The sequence below is a fragment of the Cherax quadricarinatus genome, chromosome 15, assembly GCF_038502225.1.
Source record: "Cherax quadricarinatus isolate ZL_2023a chromosome 15, ASM3850222v1, whole genome shotgun sequence".
Lineage (NCBI taxonomy): Eukaryota > Metazoa > Arthropoda > Malacostraca > Decapoda > Parastacidae > Cherax > Cherax quadricarinatus.
Genome location: NC_091306.1, coordinates 20120603 through 20142306, shown reverse-complemented (window position 1 = coordinate 20142306; position 21704 = coordinate 20120603). Strand labels below are relative to the sequence as shown.

The window sequence follows — 21704 nt, the reverse complement described above, 5'->3', positions numbered from 1 at the left end:
AGAAGCATATACGTATAAAGATACACAACATATCCCTCCAAACTGCCAATATCCCGAACCCCTCCTTTAACCCTTTGAGGGTTTTCGTCGTACTAGTACGTCTTACGCGTAGGGGTTTTTGACGTACTAGTACTCATAAATTCTAGCGACCTCAAATCTAGTGGGAGAAAGCTGGTAGGCCTTCGTATGGTATTTATTGTTGTATTCTAGTTTTCTTGGTCTCATTTTATAGAATGGAAGACATATTACTGAAATTGAGATGATTTTGACTGGTTTTACAATGAAAGGTGCCTTGAAATTGAGCTCAAAGTAGCAGAAATGTTCGATTTTTACCAAACTTCAAAAGTAAACAAATCGTGCCAAGCGTGCAATACACGTCAACTGGTGAGTCTAATATTCTTTCACAAGTGCACCAATAATATTTATACCATTTTTTACACTAATGCAGTAGTCTGCATAACAGTAAATCTTATATTTTTTGTGAGAATAAAAATTCAAAGTGGAAAGCAAAAGAATATAAGAGGGGCCTTGAGACGTGACTAATGACTAGAGGAAATGTCATTTTAGTGCCAGGAATGTCTTTCTTGTTTATTCTGGACCCTATTCCGAAATTGGCATCTTTTGAAATTTGTGTGAAATTGGCAAAATTGCTAAATTCTGACCACTGTACTGGATAGTTGAATTTATAAATGGGTGGTTTCATGCACCCATTCGATAGAAAAAATGGAGATCTAGCGAAATATTCATGTTTTTTGTCGACTAGTACAGTGAAATTGGCCGAAAATGGGGCTCAAAGTGGGCAAAATCGCCGATCCGTAAACATCGCCGAGACCGCTAACTTTGCGAGAGCATAATTCCGTAAGTTTTCTATCAAATTTCAAACTTTTGGTGTCGTTATGATCGGGAAAAGATTCTCTATCTTTTCATAAGAGAAAATAATTTTTTTTTTTTTTTAAATTTGGCCGACCCTGAGAACGATTTTCGGAGAGGGCCTGTCGACCCTCAAAGGGTTAAAGTGCAGGCATTGCATTTCCAATTTCCAGGACTCAAGTCCGGCTATATAAAAATAACTGGTTCCCCTGAATCCCTTCACTAAATATTCTAAATATTACCCTGCTCACTCTCCAACAGCTCGACATGTCCCAAATACCATTCGTCTCCATTCACTTCTATCTAACACGCTCATGCACGCTTGCTGGAAGTCCAAGCCCCTTGCCCACAAAACCTTCTTTACCCCCTCCCTCCAACCTTTTCGAGGATGACCCCTACCCTGCCTTCCTTCCCCTACAGATTTATATGCTCTCCATGTCATTCTACTTTGATCTATTCTCTCTAAATGACCAAACCACCTCAACAACCCCTCTTCAGCCCTATGACTAATACTTTTATTAACTCACACCTTCTTCTAATTTCCACACTCCGAATTCTCTGCATATTTATACCATACATTGCCCTTAAACAGGACATCTCCATTGCCTCCAACCGTCTCCTCGCTGCAGCATTTACAACGCAAGCTTCACACCCATATATGAGTATTGGTACCACTATACTTTCAAAATGACAAAATGAGATTAGTCACAAGGGAGCCTTCACCAAATTCAACTTCAATAACAAGAACATAAAGTGGGACCAAGTAAACCAAGTCCTAAACGATATAAGCTGGGAAGATAGACTAAGCAACACAGACCCCCAACTTATGCCTAAAACAGATTAACTCAGTGGCACTCAGTGTATGCTCAAGGCTTATTCCTTTAAGAAAAAGGAGGAGTAGATGTAAAATAGAAAGAGACAGGCGCTCCCTTTACAGGTGACGAAAAAGAATAACAGAGCGGCTAAAAGAGGCCAATATATCTGAAATACGTAGGGAGACACTGGTCAGAGAAATAGCAAACATCGAACTTAAGCTACAGGAATCTTATAGGAGTCAGGAATCGCGGGAAGAACTAAAAGCCATAAATGAAATCGAAAGATAGATTTTGCCACCGAAGTGGCTAGTTTATTGTGCACCCCATATCCATCCTGTGGACGGTAGCGCGAGAGCATATGGATACACAAAAGGCCTAGGAACTAGGCCCCAAAGGGTTAACAGGAATACATATGGATTTATATCTATATATCTATAGTTAACTTATCTGTTACAAGCAAATTTAGGAAATTTGCTTAGTATATCTGGTATCTTATTTTCATTAATAAGATATCTTGACATGTCACATAGGTTATTATACTGTCTGTCTCTGTATTCCTCAATGAGTGGACAATTAAGCACATAGTGTTCAAGAGAGTGACCATATGCCTGATCACATAATTTACATTTAGTTTGATCATCATCTGTGTGTCTCCCTAACTGCCAGAAGTACTTGTAACCAAGCCTAAGCCTGGCCACTACAACATCAGTCAGTCTGTTCACATTGCAAGTTGCTCCATAAACATACTTATCTACGTTCATGTTATCATAGTGGGTTATAGATCTACTCAGGCTTCTAACTGCATTCCTATAACAATCGTTTTCATTATTTACTTCTCTCCTAATATTATTCCTAATGCTAGACACAGTTATACCAAAGTTATATTCTACATTCTCCTTCTGGGTACTCTTCTTGGCTAACATATCAACTTTATCATGAAGGAGTAATCCAATGTGTGATGGGATCCATAGCAATTGTACATTAATTCCTTTGTCCCTAATTTTTGAGTATCTATACCTGGCTTCCCCAATGAGCATGTTGTTGGAGTCATTATATGAGTCAAGAGCCTTCAATGATGACATAGAATCAGTAATGATGACAGAGTCAAGCTCAGTGTCATAGGTTAGTTTTAGTGCCATTAGGACTGCAAACAATTCAGTTTGCAGTGTAGATGCCCAGTTGTTAATTCTTATGCCTAACTCAACAACAAATTTATTATCGTTCTTAACTAGGGAGGTGGCGAAAGAAACTCAAAGTATTTCTTTTCTTATGCCAAATCAAAGTCGAGAACAACATCCAGTATTGGGCCCCTACTTAAACAAGATGGGTCCTACACAGATGACAACAAGGAAATGAGTGAGCTACTCAAGTCCCAATATGACTCAGTTTTTAGCAAGCCGCTAACCAGACTGAGAGTCGAAAATCAAAATGAATTTTTTTATGAGAGAGCCACAGAATTTGGTAAACACAAGCCTATCTGATATTATCCTGATGCCAAATGACTTTGAACAGGTGATAAATGACATGCCCATGCACTATCACGAGCCCCTATTACGAGCTCCCTCTCCATCCTGTGGAGAGGGAGCATGGACATGGGGGTTGTCCCACAGTTACTAAAAACAACATACATAGCCCCACTTCACAAAGGGGGCAGTAAAGCAATAGCAAAGAACTACAGATCGATAGCACTAACATCCCATATCATAAAAATCTTTGAAAGGGTCCTAAGAAGCAAGATTGCCACCCATCTAGTTACCCATCAATTACACAACCCAGGGCAACATGGGTTTAGAGCTGGTTGCTCCTGTCTGTCCCAACTAGTGGATCACTACGACAAGATCCTAGATGCACTAGAAGACAAAGAGAATGCAGATGTAATATATACGGACTTTGCAAAAGCCTTCGACAAGTGTGACCATGGCGTAATAGCCCACAAAATGTGTGCTAAAGGAATAACAGGAAAAGTTGGTAGATGGATCTATAATTTCCTCACAAACAAAACACAAAATGCAGTAGTCAACAGAGTAAAGTCTGAGGCAGCTACGGTGAAAAGCTCTGTTCCGCAAGGCACAGTACTTGCTCCCATCTTGTTTCTCATCCTAATATCTATCTGACATAGACAAGGATGTCAGCCACAGCACCGTGTCTTCCTTTGCAGTTGACACCTGAATCTGCATGACAGTGTCTTCCATTGCTGACACTGCAAGGCTAAAGGCAGACATCAACCAAATCTTTCAATGGGCTGCAGAAAACAATATGAAGTTCAACGATGAGAAATTTCAATTACTCCGTTATGGTAAACATATTCCAGCCACAAAATAGAGCGAAAAACCAACGTCAAAGACCTGGGAGTGATCATGTCAGAGGATCTCACCTTCAGTGACCATAACATTGTATCAATCACATCTGCTAGAAAAATGACAGGATGGATAATGAAAACCTTCAAAACTAGGGATGCCAAGCCCATGATGGCGCTCTTCAGGTCGCTTGTTCTATCTAGGCTGGAATATTGCTGCACACTAACAGCACTTTTCAAGGCAGGTAAAATTGCCGACCTAGAAAATGTACAGTGAACCTTCACAGCGCGCATAACGGAGATAAAACACTTCAATTACTGGGAGTGCTTGAAGTTCCTGAACCTGTACTCCCTGGAACGCAGACAGGAGAGATGCATGATTATATACACATGGAGCATGCCGGGAGCAATGGGCTAGTAACCCCTTCTCCTGTAGACATTTACTAAAAAAGAGAAGAAAAACCTTATAAAACTGGGATGCTTGAATGTGCGTGGATGTAGTGCGGATGACAAGAAACAGATGATTGCTGATGTTATGAATGAAAAGAAGTTGGATGTCCTGGCCCTAAGCGAAACAAAGCTGAAGGGGGTAGGAGAGTTTCGGTGGGGGAAATAAATGGGATTAAATCTGGAGTATCTGAGAGAGTTAGAGCAAAGGAAGGGGTAGCAGTAATGTTGAAGGATCAGTTATGGAAGGAGAAAAGAGAATATGAATGTGTAAATTCAAGAATTATGTGGATTAAAGTAAAGGTTGGATGCGAAAAGTGGGTCATAATAAGCGTGTATGCACCTGGAGAAGAGAGGAATGTAGAGGAGAGAGAGAGATTTTGGGAGATGTTAAGTGAATGTATAGGAGCCTTTGAACCAAGTGAGAGAGTAATTGTGGTAGGGGACCTGAATGCTAAAGTAGGAGAAACTTTTAGAGAGGGTGTGGTAGGTAAGTTTGGAGTGCCAGGTGTAAATGATAATGGGAGCCCTTTGATTGAACTTTGTATAGAAAGGGGTTTAGTTATAGATAATACATATTTTAAGAAAAAGAGGATAAATAAGTATACAAGATATGATGTAGGGCGAAATGACAGTACGTAGTTTGTTGGATTATGTATTGGTAGATAAAAGACTGTTGAGTAGACTTCAGGATGTACATGTTTATAGAGGGGCCACAGATATATCAGATCACTTTCTAGTTGTAGCTACACTGAGAGTAAAAGGTAGATGGGATACAAGGAGAATAGAAGCATCAGGGAAGAGAGAGGTGAAGGTTTATAAACTAAAAGAGGAGGCAGTTAGGGTAAGATATAAACAGCTATTGGAGGATAGATGGGCTAATGAGAGCATAGGCAATGGGGTCGAAGAGGTATGGGGTAGGTTTAAAAATGTAGTGTTAGAGTGTTTAGCAGAAGTTTGTGGTTACAGGAAAGTGGGTACGGGAGGGAAGAGGAGCGATTGGTGGAATGATGATGTAAAGAGAGTAGTAAGGGAGAAAAAGTTAGCATATGAGAAGTTTTTACAAAGTAGAAGTGATGCAAGGAGGGAAGAGTATATGGAGAAAAAGAGAGAGGTTAAGAGAGTGGTGAAGCAATGTAAAAAGAGAGCAAATGAGAGAGTGGGTGAGATGTTATCAACAAATTTTGTTGAAAATAAGAAAAAGTTTTGGAGTGAGATTAACAAGTTAAGGAAGCCTAGAGAACAAATGGATTTGTCAGTTAAAAATAGGAGAGGAGAGTTATTAAATGGAGAGTTAGAGGTATTGGGAAGATGGTGTGAATATTTTGAGGAATTGTTAAATGTTGATGAAGATAGGGAAGCTGTAATTTCGTGTATAGGGCAAGGAGGAATAACATCTTGTAGGAGTGAGGAAGAGCCAGTTGTGAGTGTGGGGGAAGTTCGTGAGGCAGTAGGTAAAATGAAAGGGGGTAAGGCAGCCGGGATTGATGAGATAAAGATAGAAATGTTAAAAGCAGGTGGGGGATATAGTTTTGGAGTGGTTGGTGCAAATATTTAATAAATGTATGGAAGAGGGTAAGGTACCTAGGGATTGGCAGAGAGCATGCATAGTTCCTTTGTATAAAGGCAAAGGGGACAAAAGAGAGTGCAAAAATTATAGGGGGATAAGTCTGTTGAGTATACCTGGTAAAGTGTATGGTAGAGTTATTATTGAAAGAATTAAGAGTAGGACGGAGAATAGGATAGCAGATGAACAAGGAGGCTTTAGGAAAGGTAGGGGGTATGTGGACCAGGTGTTTACAGTGAAACATATGAGTGAACAGTATTTAAATAAGGCTAAAGAGGTCTTTGTGGCATTTATGGATTTGGAAAAGGCGTATGACAGGGTGGATAGGGGGGTAATGTGGCAGATGTTGCAGGTGTATGGTGTAGGAGGTAGTTACTGAAAGCAGTGAAGAGTTTTTACGAGGATAGTGAGGCTCAAGTTAGAGTATGTAGGAAAGAGGGAAATTATTTCCCAGTAAAAGTAGGCCTTAGACAAGGATGTGTGATGTCACCGTGGTTGTTTAATATATTTATAGATGGGGTTGTAAGAGAAGTAAATGCCAGGGTCATGGCAAGAGGCGTGGAGTTAAAAGATAAAGAATCGCACATAAAGTGGGAGTTGTCACAGTTGCCGTCAACATGACTCAAGAAATCGTAATGACATGATTGCAAACAAACCATACCCCCGGCCGGAATTGAACCCGCGGTCATAGAGTCTCAAAACTCCAGCCCGTCGCGTTAGCCACTAGACCAGCTAGCCACAATAAGATTCATCCAACTAGGTATATTTCTACACCATAGGAAGGTTAGCACAGGCACCACTGTGACCACAAATGCAAGTTTTTACAGACGAATCTCCAGCTAGCGTGGCCGTGACGAACTCTAGCTCAAGTCCCTTCACTGCCGGGCCGGGTTCAATCCCGGCCGGGGGTATGGTTTGTTTGCAATCGTGTCATTACGATTTCTTGAGTCTTGTTGACGGCAGTGAAGGGACTTGAGCTAGAGTTCGTCACGGCCACGCTAGCTGGAGATTCGTCTGTAAAAACTTGCATTTGTGGTCACAGTGGTGCCTGTGCTAACCTTCCTATGGTGTAGAAATATACCTAGTTGGATGAATCTTATTGTGGCTAGCTGGTCTAGTGGCTAACGCGACGGGCTGGAGTTTTGAGACTCTATGACCGCGGGTTCAATCCCGGCCGGGGGTATGGTTTGTTTGCAATCGTGTCATTACAATTTCTTGAGTCAGCTCCCAAATATCTGAAAACATTCACTTCTTTAATACTCCTCCTCTCCAATTTGATATCCATTTTTTTTTTTATCTAAATCATTTGATACCCTCATTACCTTACTCTTTTTTATGTTCACTTTCAACTTTCTACCTTTACACACACTCCCAAACTCGTCCACTAACCTTTGCAATTTTTCTTTAGAATCTCAAATAAGCACAGTATCATCAGCAAAAAGTAACTGTGTCAATTCCCATTTTGTATTTGATTCCCCATAATTTAATCGCACCCCTCTCCCGAACACCCTGGCATTTACTTCTTTTACAACCCCATCTATAAAGATATTAAACAACCATGGTGACATTACACATCCCTGTCTAAGACCTACTTTTACCAGGAAGTAGTCTCCCTCTTTTCTTCACACCCTAACCTGAGCCTCACTATCCTCTATAAAAACTCTTTACAGCATTTAGTAACTTACTACCTATTCCATATACACCTACCATCCGACTTACGACCGAGTTCGGTTCCGAGAAACCGGTTGTAAGTCGAAATGGTCGTAAGTCGAACTTTACTACTGAATATCAAAAAAACATTTTTGTAATGACTTTATTTTATTGTTTTATTTTGATATTTCATGTTTTACTTTACTTTTTATGCTGTTAGTACTGTATTTTATACTGTAAGGTATAGAATAAACACTGTGTACAACACAAATAGTTGTTTATTTCCCAGAAATTTGGCAAAATAAACACGGTCCTAAGTCGAGTGGTCGGATGGTAGGTGTACTTGCAACATCTGCCACATTTCTCCCCTATTCATTCTATCATATACCTTTTCTAAATCCATAAATGCAATAAAAACTTCCCTACCATTATCTAAATACAGTGGACCCCCGCATAACGATGGCATCACATAGCGATTTTTCCGCATACCGATTACTTTTATCGCAAAATTTTTGCCGCGCATACCGATTAAAAACCCGCTTACCGATTTTCGTCCGAGACGCGTCCAATGTGCCCTCAGCCAGCCTCACATGTGCCAGCCGTCCCATTGTTTACCAGCCAGCCTCCGCGGTAACATCCAAGCATACACTCGGAATATTTCGTATTATTACAGTATTTTCGGTGCTGTTTCTGGAAAATAAGTGACCATGGGCCCCAAGAAAGCTTCTAGTGCCAACCCTACACCTCAAAGGGTAAGAATTACTATAGAAATGAAGAAAGAGATAATTGATAAGTATGAAAGTGGAGTGCGTATAGCCGACCTAGTCAAGCTGTACAAGAAACCCCAATCAACCATCGCTACTATTGTGGGCACCAGAAAGACAATCAAGGAAGCTGTTCTTGCCAAAGGTTCAACTGTGTTTTCGAAACAAAGATCGCAAGTGATGGAAGATGTTGAGAGACTCTTATTGGTGTGGATAAATGAAAAACAGATAGCAGGAGATAGCGTCTCTCAAGCGATCATATGTGAAAAGGCTAGGAAGTTGCATGAGGATTTAATTAAAAAAATGCCTGCAACTAGTGATGATGTGAGTGAATTTAAGGCCAGCAAAGGTTGGTTTGAGAGATTTAAGAAGCGTAGTGGCATCCATAGTGTGATAAGGCATGGTGAGGCTGCCAGTTCAGACCACAAAGCGGCTGAAAAATATGTGCAGGAATTCAAGGAGTACATAGAAACTGAAGGACTGAAACCTGAACAAGTGTTTAATTGTGATGAAACAGGCCTGTTCTGGAAGAAAATGCCAAGCAGGACCTACATTACTCAGGAGGAAAAGGCACTCCCAGGACATAAGCCTATGAAAGACAGGCTTACTTTGTTGATGTGTGCCAATGCTACTGGTGATTGCAAAGTGAAGCCTTTATTAGTGTATCACTCTGAAACTCCCAGAGCGTTCAGGCAAAAGAATGTCCTCAAGGATAATTTGTGTGTGCTGTGGAGGGCAAACAGTAAGGCATGGGTCACTAGGGAATTTTTCTATAACTGGTTACACCATGCATTTGCCCCCAATGTGAAAGATTACCTAACTGAAAAGAAATTAGAACTTAAGTGCCTCCTGGTGTTAGACAATGCCCCTGGTCATCCTACAGACGTGGCAGAGCGACTTTATGGGGACATGAGCTTCATTAAGGTGAAGTTTTTGCCTCCTAATACCACTCCTCTCCTGCAGCCCATGGACCAACAGGTTATTTCCAACTTCAAGAAACTGTACACAAAAGCTCTGTTTGAAAGGTGCTTTGTAATGACCTCAGAAACTCAACTGACTCTAAGAGAGTTTTGGAGAGATCACTTTAATATCCTCAATTGTGTAAACCTTATAGGTAAGGCTTGGGAGGAAGTGACTAAGAGGACCTTGAACTCTGCTTGGAAGAAACTGTGGCCAGAATGTGTAGACAAAAGGGATTTTGAAGGGTTTGAGGCTAACCCTGAGAATCCTGTGCCAGTTGAGGAATCCATTGTGGCATTGGGAAAGTCCTTGGGGTTGGAGGTTAGTGGGGAGGATGTGGAAGAGTTGGTGGAGGAGGACAATGAAGAACTAACCACTGATGAGCTGATAGATCAACTTCAAGAGCAAGAGGCCAGACCTGGGGAAACTGGTTCAGAGGAGGGGACAGAGAAATTGAAGAAGTTGCCTACTACAAAGATAAAGGAAATCTGTGCTAAGTGGCTTGAAGTGCAAACCTTCATGGATGAAAATCACCCTCACACAGCTATTGCAAGCCGTGCTGGTGATTATTACACTGACAATGTTGTGAAACACTTTAGGCAAGTCATAAAGGAACGAGAGGTACAGGCCACTATGGACAGATATCTTGTGCGAAAGAAGTCCAGTGACTCTGAAGCTGGCCCTAGTGGCATTAAAAAAAGAAGGGAAGTAACCCCAGAAAAGGACTTACTACCTCAAGTCCTAATGGAAGGGGATTCCCCTTCTAAACAGTAAGAAGATAATGCTCTCCCCTCCTCCCATCCCATCAATCATCACCAGATCTTCAATAAAAGTAAGTGTCATTTAATTGTGCATGCCTTTTTCAGTTTGTGTGTATTAAAATTAACATTTCATGTGGTAAAAAAAAAATTTTTTCATACTTTTGGGCGTCTTGCACGGATTAATTTTATTTCCATTATTTCTTATGGGGAAAATTCATTCGCATAACGATTATTTCGCATAACGATGAGCCCTCTTGCACGGATTAAAATCGTTAACCGGGGGTCCACTGTACTGCTCGCATATATGTTTCAGTGTAAACACTTGATCTACACATCCCCTACCTGCTCTAAAACCTCCTTGCTCATCCGCAATTCTACATTCTGTCTTAGCTCTAATTCTTTCAATAATAACCCTACCGTACACTTTTCCTGGTATACTCAATAAACTTATTCCTCTATAATTTTTACAATCTCTTTTGTCCCCCCTCCTTTATATAAAGGGACTATACATGCTCTCTGCCAATCCCTAGGTACCTTCCCCTCTTTCATATATTTATTAAACAAAAATACCAACCATTCCAACACTATGTCCCCCCCTGCTTTTAACATTTCTGTCACGATCCTGTCAGTTCCAGCTGCTTTACCCCTTTTCGTTCTACGTAATGCCTCACGCACCTCCCCCACACTCGCATCCTGCTCTTCTTCACTCCTAAAAGATGGTATACCTCCCTGGCCAGTGCATGAAATTACCGCCTCCCTTTCTTCGTCGATATTTAAAAGTTCCTCAAAATATTCTCGCCATCTACCCAAAACCTCCATCTCACCATCTACTAACTCCTCTACTCTGTTTTTAACTGAGAAATCCATTTGTTCCCTAGGCTTTCTTAACTTGTTTAACTCCAAATTTTTTTCTTATTTTCATTAAAATTTCTTGACAGTACCTCTCCCACTCAATCATCCGCTCTCCTTTTGCACTTTCTTCACCGTTCTTTTACTCTCCATATACTCTGCTCTTCTTATAACACTTCTGCTTTGTAAATACTTCTCATAAGCTACCTTTTTCTCATTTATCACACCCTTTACTTCATCATTCCACCAATCACTCCTCTTTCCACCTGCCCCCACCCTCCTATAACCACAAACTTCTGCCCCACATTCTAATACTGCATTTTTAAAACTATTCCAACCCTCTTCCCCCCCCCCCCCCCACTACTCATCTTTGCAGCAGCCCACCTCTCTGCCAATAGTTGCTTATATTTTACCCAAACTTCCTCCTCCCTTAGTTTATACACTTTCACCTCCCTCTTACTTGTTGTTGCCATTTTCCTCTTTTCCCATTTACCTCTTACTCTAACTGTAGCTACAACTAGATAATGATCCGATATATCAGTTGCCCCTCTATAAACGTGTACATCCTGGAGCCTACCCATCAACCTTTTATCCACCAATACATAATCTAACAAACTACTTGCACTATGTGCTACATCATACCTTGTATATTTATTTATCCTCTTTTTCGTTAAATTATGTATTACTTATTACCAAACCTCTTTCTACATATAGCTCAATTAAAGGCTCCCCATTTTCATTTACCCCTGGCACCCCAAATTTACCTACTACTCCCACCACAACATTTTTACCCACTTTTACATTAAAATCCCCAACCACAAGTACTCTCACACTTGGTTCTAAACTCCCCATGCATTCACTCAACATTTCCCAAAATCTCTCTCTCTCCTCTATACTTCTCTCTTCCCCAGGTGTATATACACTTACTATAACTCACTTCTCACATACAACTTTTATTTTACTCCACATAATCCTTGAATTAATACATTTATAGTCCCTCTTTTCCTGCCATAGCTTATCCTTCAAAATTAATGCTACTCCTTCTTTAGCTCTAACTCTATTTGAAACCCCTGCCCTAATCCCATTTATTCCTCTCCACTGAAACTCACCCACCCCCTTCAGCTTTGTTTCACTTAAAGTCAGGACATCCAGCTTCTTCTCATTCATAACATCCACAATACGAGCAAATTGAATTATGAGCTGGGTCATGGAACGAATTAAACTCGTAAGTCAAGATACCACTGTTTATGATAGCGTAAACATGTTATCAAACTTTATTTATTTATTTTTTTAATACGTCGGCTGCTTCCCACCGAAACAGGGTGATCCAAAAAAGTAAACGCTTTCACCATCATTCACACAATATAACTGTCTTTGCAGAGGTGCCCAAGTATAACAGCTTAGATGTCACTCCAAACAGCCAATATCCCAAACCCCTTCTTTAACCCTTTGACTGTCGCAGCCCGAAATCCTGGAGTGTCTCCTGGTGTCGCAAAATATTTGAAAAAAAAAAATTATTTTTTCTTATGAAATGAGAGAGAATCTTTTCCCGATGATAATGACACCAAAAGTACGAAATTTGATGGAAAACTTATGGAACTACAATCTCGCGAAGTTAGTGACCTTGGCGACATCTATGCATCGGCGATTTCGCCCACTTTTAGCCCTATTTTTGGCCAATTCCATTGTTCCAGTCAACCAAACTCATAGCTATTTCTTTAGAACTCCATTTGTTCTATCGATTGAGTACAAGAAACTGCCCATTTACTGATTTCAATTACCCAATAAAGTGGTCAGAAATTGGCAATTTGGCCAATTTCATGCAAATTAAAAAAATTGTCGATTTCAAAATAGGGTTCAGAATAAACAATGCAGACATTCCTGGCACTAAAATAACATTTTCTCTGTTCATCAGTCATGTCTCCAGGCCCCTGTTATAATACTCTTGAATTTTTATTCACACAAAAAATAGAAGATTTACTATTAGGCAGACTACTGCAATATTGTAATCATTGTACAAATGACGTCAACCCATTCGTGACTGCATATTAGAATGGCTAGTCGGACATTTATTGGGCAATGACATCATATGTTTACTCTTGAACATCGGCAAAAATCGAACGTTTCTCCCACTTTGAGCTCCATTTCAAGATCCTTTTCATACTAAAACCAATCAAAATACTCTACAAAAATACACCTCAAAGTTAGTGTTTTAATCCAAAAACATGGTCAGAGTTTTTTTTTTCTCATTATGCACTGGGTGCTGCAGGATTTTTTTTATACTGCGCACACTGACCACACAGACCCATTGTCTCACATGTGGGCCTACCAGCTTTCTCCTGCTTGATTTGAGGCATCTAAAATTTTTGAGTATACACCTACCTTCCGACTTACGACCTGCAGTATTTAGATAAAGGTAGGGAAGGTGAGCAGTATTTAGATAAAGGTAGGGAAGTTTTTATTGCATTTATGGATTTAGAAAAGGTATATGATAGAATGAATAGGGGAGAAATGTGGCAGATGCAAGTACACCTACCATCCAACTTATGACCTGCTCGACTTATGACCACTCGACTTACGACCACTCGACTTACGACCACTAAACTTACAACCACTCGACTTACGACCGTGTTTTTTATGCCAAATTTCTGGGAAATAAACAGCTATTTGTGTTGTATACAGTGTTTATCCTAAACCTTACAGTATAAAATACAGTACTAACAACATAAAAAGTAAAGCAAAACATGAAATACCAAAATAAAAAAATGAAATAAAGTCATTACAAAAATGTTTTGTTGATATTCAGTAGTAAAGTTCGACTTACGACCATTTCGACTTACGACCATTTCGACTTACGACCGGTTTCTCGGAACTGAACTCGGTCGTAAGTCGGATGGTAGGTGTATATACGTGAAACACATTGGCTCGTAAGACATATATATACGACCGAAACAGTCAAAGGGTTAAAGTGCAGACATTGTACTTCTCACCTCCAGGACTTGAGTCCGGCTAACCGGTTTCCCTGAGTCCCTTCACAAAATATTACCCTGCACACTAGAAGTAGGTCGGTAGACAGCAACCACCTAGGGAAGTATTACTGTCCTGCCAAAATGAGTGTAAGACAAAAACCTGTATTTGTTTTTCATGATGGTAGGAGTGCTGATGCCTTTTTTTATGTCTCACAAACACACAAGATAACAGGTATATCTTGCTACTTTTACTTACAGTTAAGTCACACTACACATGTATGTACACCTGTGTACACATTCATCTGAGCTTACTTTGGTTTTTCTCAATAGTTCTTTTTCTTATTAATTTCCTTTCATATCCATGAGGAAGTGGAATGAGAATTTTTCCTCCGTAAGCCATGCATGTTGTAAAAGTTAACTAAAATGCCGGGAGCGATGGGCTAGTAACCCCTTTTCCCGTACAGCTTACTAAAAATAAAAAGAAGAAAATCAGACTTTTATATGCAGTTGAAACTGAAAAAAGGCTGTTTCACTTTACAGCAGTAGCCTGGACCCTAACCTACTGTGTTAGTGGGGCCAGCCAGTATTTGTTTATATGTTTTATGAGATATCTGACAGATGTTTGCTAGGGTAAAGGTAAAGTTTTCAGCAAAGTAAAAATGTAACGGTGACTGGGATAAATCTGAATTTCACACCCAGGTATTATACATGTCCACCCAGATATATTTAACATGTGTAGCAAATAGGTTAATTAAAAATGTTATTTCCACATTTCCTTAGCAGTAGAGCTTACCCTCTTATGTCCAGTATTTCAGTCTTCATATTTCATATTTCAGGTTGTATCTTATGAAAGATCATCTCCGGTTGCAGACACAAAGGAGGAAATGGTGCAGGGAGAAGAAAAATTAACAGCATTACAACTTGAATATACACATCTTCTGTCATCACAACTTGAATCTCAAAGGCAGTTTTTCGAAAATAAAATTGCTGAGGCACAGGCAGAAGCCTTACAGGAGGTAAATTTGAGAGCTGGTATTTCTATTATTGACATTATTTTCTTGTCTATGTATATAATTATTTTTGTTACACAGTAGGCCCAAGGGAAATAACAAAATTTGCTTATTTTTTCTTGGTACACCAATTATTTTATTGACCCATTCTGAGGTCTATAGTAACTGAAACTGACCATGATATGAAGGTACAACCCCCTCAAATGACTGGATAGTTATGACTTAAAATTTATTGTGCTGAATTACACTGTCTCCTTTCAGAAGATTGAAATTTGATTGTGGTGTTAATAATTATTCTGCCACTGTCCATAGGTAAGGTGCACATCATACACATCTCCTAAATCTAGTTTCATCTCCATTAGACTTCATTCAACATAAGGGTTTCTTCAGAAAACTAGACATTAAGTACACTATACATCTGTTAAAATCATTTGACTATAGGACATGTGCTGACATCACAATCAAATTTCCCCTCTGACTTTAACATCCCCCACCCCTTCTTCACAGTGCAAGTATAGCTCTTTCCACTTTCAAGACTCAAATCTGGTTAACCTGTTTCCCTGGATCCCTTCATCAGAGTTATCCTGCTCACACTCCAATAGCATATAGTGTATATTTTGTTTAGAGACATAATATACACTATACACTGATTACCCACAGTCATCCATCATCTCAGAACTCACCTCATGGAGGTGGCTGCTCTTCAGCTGCCTCATATATTGAGTAAAATATAATATATTTATATTTTTACATCCAAGTAAACCTTTATTCCAGGCTAAAGAAAGCAGAGATGAAGCCAAGAGGTTTTCGGAGGAACTGCGGAAAATGAAACAAGAATTAGTGGTTGTCACTCGAGATAAACAATCTCAAGATAAGAAGCTCCAGCAGATGACTCAGAAAATAAATAAAGTATGTTAAACTATATAGGCAAACTGTTATAGGTGGTAGTAGGTTGGTAGACAGCAACTACCTAGGGAGGTACTACCAGACTGCCAAGTGAGTGTAAAATGGAAGCCTGTATTTGTTTAACATGATGGCAGGATTGCTGGTGTCTTTTTTCTGTCTCATAAACATGCAAAATTTCAGGTACGTCTTGCTATTTCTACTTGCACTTAAGTCACACTACATTTGCATGTACATGTTTATGTATACACACTCTTCTGAGTTTTCTTTAATTTTGATCTTAATAGTTCTTATTACTTTTCCTTTCATATCCATGGGGAAGTGGAATAAGAATCTTTCCTCCCTAAGTCATGTGTATTCTAAAATGTCAACTAAAATGCCATGAGCAATGGGCTAGTAACCCCTTTTCCTGTATAGCCTACTACAAAGAAAAAGAAGAAAACCGTCAAGGTGGGATGTTTGAATGTGCATGGATGTAGTGTCAATGATGAGAAAGAGATGATTGTGGATGTTTTGAATGAAAAGAAGCTGGATGTCCTGGCTCTAAGTGAAACAAAGCTGCAGGGGGTAGGAGAGTTTCAGTGGGGAGAAATAAATGGGATTAGGTCAGGGGTTTTTAATAGAGTTAGAGCTAAGGAAAGAATAGCTAATGTTGAAGGATAAGTTATGGCAGGAAAAGAAGGAATATAAATATATAAATTCAAAGATTATATGGAGTAAAATAAGGGTTGGATGTGAAAAGTTTATGCACCTGGAGAAGAGAGAAGTATAGAGAGAGAAGTTTTGGGAAATGTTGTGTGAGTGCATGGAGAGTTTTGAACTAAGTGAGAGAGTACTTGTGGTTGGGGAATCTCAATGCTAAAGTGGGTAAAAATGTTGTAGAAGGAGTAGTAGGTAAATTTGGGGTGGCAGGAGTAAATGAAAATGGGGAGCCTTTAATTGAACTGTGTGTAGAAAGAGGTTTGGTAATAAATAATACATATTTTATGAAAAAGAGGATAAGTATACAAGATATGATATAGCATGTAAAGAAAGTGGTTTATTAGATTATGTACGTGTATTAGTGGAAAAAAGCTTGATGGGTAGGCTTAAGGATGTACATGTTTATAGAGGGGCAATGGATATATTGGATCATTATCTAGTTGTAGCTACAGTTAGAGTAAGAGGTAGATAGGACAAAAGGAAAATGGCAACAGTAAGTAAGAGAGAGATGAAAGTTTATAAAGGAAGGGAGGAGGAAGTTAGGGTGAGATATAAGCAACTATTGGCAGAAAAGTGGGCTGGTGCAAGTATGGGTAGTGGGGGAGTTGAAGAGGGATGGGATAGTTTTAAAAAATGCAGTATTAGAATGTGGGGCAGAAGTTTGTGGCTGTAGGAGGGTGGGTTCAAGAGGAAAGAGGAGTGATTAGTGGAATGATGAGGTAAAAGGTGTGATAAAAGAGAAAAAGATAGCTTATGAGAGGTTTTTACAAAGCAGAAGTGATATAAGAAGGGCAGAGTATATGGAGAGTAAAAGAAAGGTGAAGAGAGTGGTGAGAGAGTGCAAAAGGTGAACAGATGAAAGAGTGGGAGAGGCACTGTCAAGAAATTTTACTGAGAATAAGAAAAAAATTTTGGAGTGAGATAAACAAGAAAGCCTAGGGAATGAATGGATTTGTCAGTTAAAAACAGACTAGAGGAGTTAGTAGATGGGGAGCTGGAGGTATTGGGTAGATGGCGGGAATATTTTGAGGAAGTTTTAAATGCCGATGAAGAAAGGGAGGCACTAATTTCATGCACTGGCCAGGGAGGTACAGTGGACCCCCGCATAGTGACTTTAATCCGTGCAAGAGGGCTGGTTGTTATGCGAAATGTTCGGTATGCGAATGAATTTTCCCCATAAGAAATAATGGAAATCAAATTAATCCGTGCAAGACACCCAAAAGTATGAAAAAAAAAAAATTTTACCACATGAAATGTTAATTTTAATACACACAAACTGAAAAAGGCATGCACAATTACATGACACTTACTTTTATTGAAGATCTGGTGATGATTGATGAGATGGGAGGAGGGGAGAGAGAGTGTTAGTGTTTAGAAGGGGAATCCCCTTCCATTAAGACTTGAGGTGTCGAGTCCTTTTCTGGGGTTACTTCCCTTCTTCTTTTAATGCCACTAGGACCAGCTTCAGAGTCACTGGACTTCTTTCGCACAACATATCTGTCCATAGTGGCCTGTACCTCTCGTTCCTTTATGACTTCCCTAAAGTGTTTCACAACATTGTCAGTGTAATAATCACCAGCACGGCTTGCAATAGCTGTGTGAGGGTGATTTTCATCCATGAAGGTTTGCACTTCAAGCCACTTTGCACAGATTTCCTTAATCTTTGTAGTAGGCAATTTCTTCAATTTCTCTCTCTCCTCCTCTGAACCAGGTTCCTCAGGTCTGGCCTCTTGCTGTTGAAGTTGATCTATCAGCTCATCAGTGGTTAGTTCTTCATTGTCCTCCTCCACCAACTCTTCCACATCATCCCCACTAACCTCCAACCCCAAGGACTTTCCCAATGCCACAATGGATTCCTCAACTGGCATAATCCTCTCAGGGTTAGCCTCAAACCCTTCAAAATCCCTTTTGTCTACACATTGTGGCCACAGTTTTTTCCAAACAGAGTTCAAGGTCTTCTTAGTCACTCCCTCCCAAGCCTTACCTATAAGGTTTACACAATTGAGGATATTAAAGTGCTCTCTCCAAAACTCTCTTAGAGTCAGTTGAGTTTCTGAGGTCACTACAAAGCACCTTTCAAACAGAGCTTTTGTGTACAGTTTTTTGAAGTTTGCAGTAACCTGCTGGTCCATGGGCTGCAGGAGAGGAGTGGTATTAGGAGGCAAAAACTTCACCTTAATGAAGCTCATGTCCCCATAAAGTCGCTCTGCCACGTCTGTAGGATGACCAGGGGCATTGTCTAACACCAGGAGGCACTTAAGGTCTAATTTCTTTTCAGTTAGGTAATCTTTCACATTGGGGGCAAATGCATGGTGTAACAAGTCATAGAAAAAGTCCCTAGTGACCCATGCCTTACTGTTTGCCCTCCACAGCACACACAAATTCTCCTTGAGGACATTCTTTTGCCTGAACGGTCTGGGAGTTTCAGAGTGATACACTAATAAAGGCTTCACTTTGCAATCACCACTAGCATTGGAACACATCAACAAAGTAAGCCTGTCTTTCATAGGCTTATGTCCTGGGAGTGCCTTTTCCTCCTGAGTAATGTAGGTCCTGCTTGGCATTTTCTTCCAAAACAGGCCTGTTTCATCACAATTAAACACTTGTTCAGGTTTCAGTCCTTCACTGTCTATGTACTTCTTGAATTCCTGCACACATTTTTCAGCTGCTTTGTGGTCCGAACTGGCACCCTTACCATGCCTTATCACACTATGTATGCCACTACGCTTCTTAAATCTCTCAAACCAACCTTTGCTGGCCTTAAATTCACTCACATCATCACTAGTTGCAGGCATTTTTTTAATTAAATCCTCATGCAACTTCCTAGCCTTTTCGCTTATGATCGCTTGAGAGACGCTATCTCCTGCTACCTGTTTTTCATTTATCCACACCAATAAGAGTCTCTCAACATCTTCCATCGCTTGCAATCTCTGTTTCGAAAACACAGTTAAACCTTTGGCAAGAACAGCTTTATTGATTGCCTTTCTGTTGCCCACAATAGTAGCGATGGTTGATTTGGGTTTCTTGTACAACCTGGCCAGGTCGGTGACACGCTCTCCACTTTCATACTTATCAATGATCTCTTTCTTCATCTCTATAGTAATTCTCACCTTATTCCTGTAGGGTTGGCACTAGAAGCTTTCTTGGGGCCCATGGTCACTTATTTTCCAGATAAAGCACGGAAAACACTGTAATAATACGAAATATTCCGATTGCATGCTTGGATGTTACCGCGGAGGCTGGCTGGTAAACAATGCCACCGGCGGAACATGTGAGGCTGGCTGAGGGCGCACATTGGACGCGTCTCGGACGAAGAGCGGTGAGCGGGTTTTTGGGCGGTATGCAAGGCAAAATTTTTGCGAAAAAAGCGAGCGGTATGCGGATTGTACGGTATGCGATGCGTACGGTATGCGGGGGTCCACTGTATAACATCTTTTAGAAGTGAAGAAGAGCAGGGTGTGAGTGTTGGGGAGGTGCTTGAGGCATTACTTTGAATGAAAGGGGGTAAAGCAGCTGGAACTGATGGGATCATGACAGAAATGTTAAAAGCAGGGGATAATATTGTGTTGGAGTGGTTGGTATTTTTGTTTAATAAATGTATGAAAGAGGGGAAGGTACCTTGGGATTGGCAGAGAGTGTGTATAATTCTTTTATATAAAGGGAAGGAGGACAAAAGAGATTGTAAAAAATTATAGGGGAAAAAGTTTACTAAGTATACCAGGTAAAGTGTATGGTAAGGTTATTATTGAAAGAATTTGAGGAGGCTTTAGAATGGGTAGGGGATGTGTAGATCAGGTGTTTACATTGAAGAATATGTGTGATCAATATTTAGATAAAGGTAGGAAAGTTTTCATTGCATTTATAGATTCAGACAAGGCATATGATAGAGTGGATAGGGGAACAATGTGGCAGATGTTGCATGTGTATGGAATAGGTAGTAAGTTACTAAATACTGTAAAGAGTTTTTATGAGGATACTGATTATCAGGTTAGGATGTGTAGGAGAGAGGGAGATTACTTCTCGGTAAAAGTAGGTCTTAGACAGGGCTGTGTAGTATCATTATAGTTGTTTAACATATTTATAGATGGGGTTGTAAAAGAAGTAAATGCTAGGGTGTTGGGGAGAGGGGTAGAATTAAATTATGGGGAATCATATACATAATGGGAGTTGACACAGTTACCTTTTGCTGATGATACTGTGCTTTTGGAGGATTCTAAAGAAAAGTTGCAAAGGTTACTGGATGAGTTTGAGAGGGTGTGTAAAGGTTGAAAGTGAGCATAGATAAGAGTAAGGTGATGAGGGTATCAAATGATTTATATAAAGAAAAATTGGATATCACATTGGAGGGAAGGAGTATGGAAGAAGTGATTGTTTTTAGATATTTGGGAGCTGACTTGTCAGCAGATGGGTTTATGAAGGATGAGGTTAACCATAGAATTGATGAAGGTAAAAAAGGTGAGTGGTGCATTGAGATATATGTGGAGACGAAGAATGTTATCCATGGAGGGAATGTACAAGAGTATAGTGATACCAACATTCTTATATGGGTGTGATGCATGGGTTGTAAATGCTGCAGCGAGGAGGCGGCTGGAGGCAGTGGAGATGTCGTGTCTAAGGGCAATGTGTGGTGTAAATATTATGCAGAGAATTTGTAGTGTGGAAATTAGGAGGGCGTGTAGAGTTACTAAAAGTGTTAGTCAGAGGGCTGAAGAGAGGCTGTTGAGGTAGTTTAGTCATTTATAGAGAATGGAATAAAGTACAGGTCTCCCTCAACATTCGCGTTTTCAACTTTCGCGGGCTTCACACATTCGCGAATTCCCACCGCCAAATTCCCAGCCTCCAAATCATATTTAAGTTTCCTGCCACCCGCATGTCCCTACTACCCTGCCTCCTACCCCGGCAACTGGCAGCCAGCCCGCCCACCACTCAGTGTGGCGAGTGTTTTGTTTGTTCATTATTTGCTATTAAACTACAGTATAAATAATGTCAACCCATTCATGACTGCATATTGGAATGGCCATTTGGACAGGTATTGGACGGTGACATTATATGTTTACTCTTGAACACGGCAAAGAATCAAACATTTCTGCTTCTGCTAATAATAATAATAAATAATAATAATAATATGATAGAATTGAAGA

The 21704-nt window shown here is 40.0% G+C and overlaps 1 protein-coding gene across 2 annotated transcripts in view; it reads left to right on the top strand.

The window, feature by feature from the left end:
* LOC128692164 (BRCA1-associated protein) overlaps positions 1-21704 on the top strand; it is a 135393-nt gene that overhangs the window by 89450 nt on the left and 24239 nt on the right. For both annotated transcript variants that reach the window (XM_070085198.1, XM_070085197.1), the window contains exons 11-12: positions 14785-14964; positions 15733-15867. In XM_070085198.1, coding sequence (XP_069941299.1) covers positions 14785-14964; positions 15733-15867 — 315 coding nt within the window. The remainder of the gene's footprint in view (positions 1-14784; positions 14965-15732; positions 15868-21704) is intronic.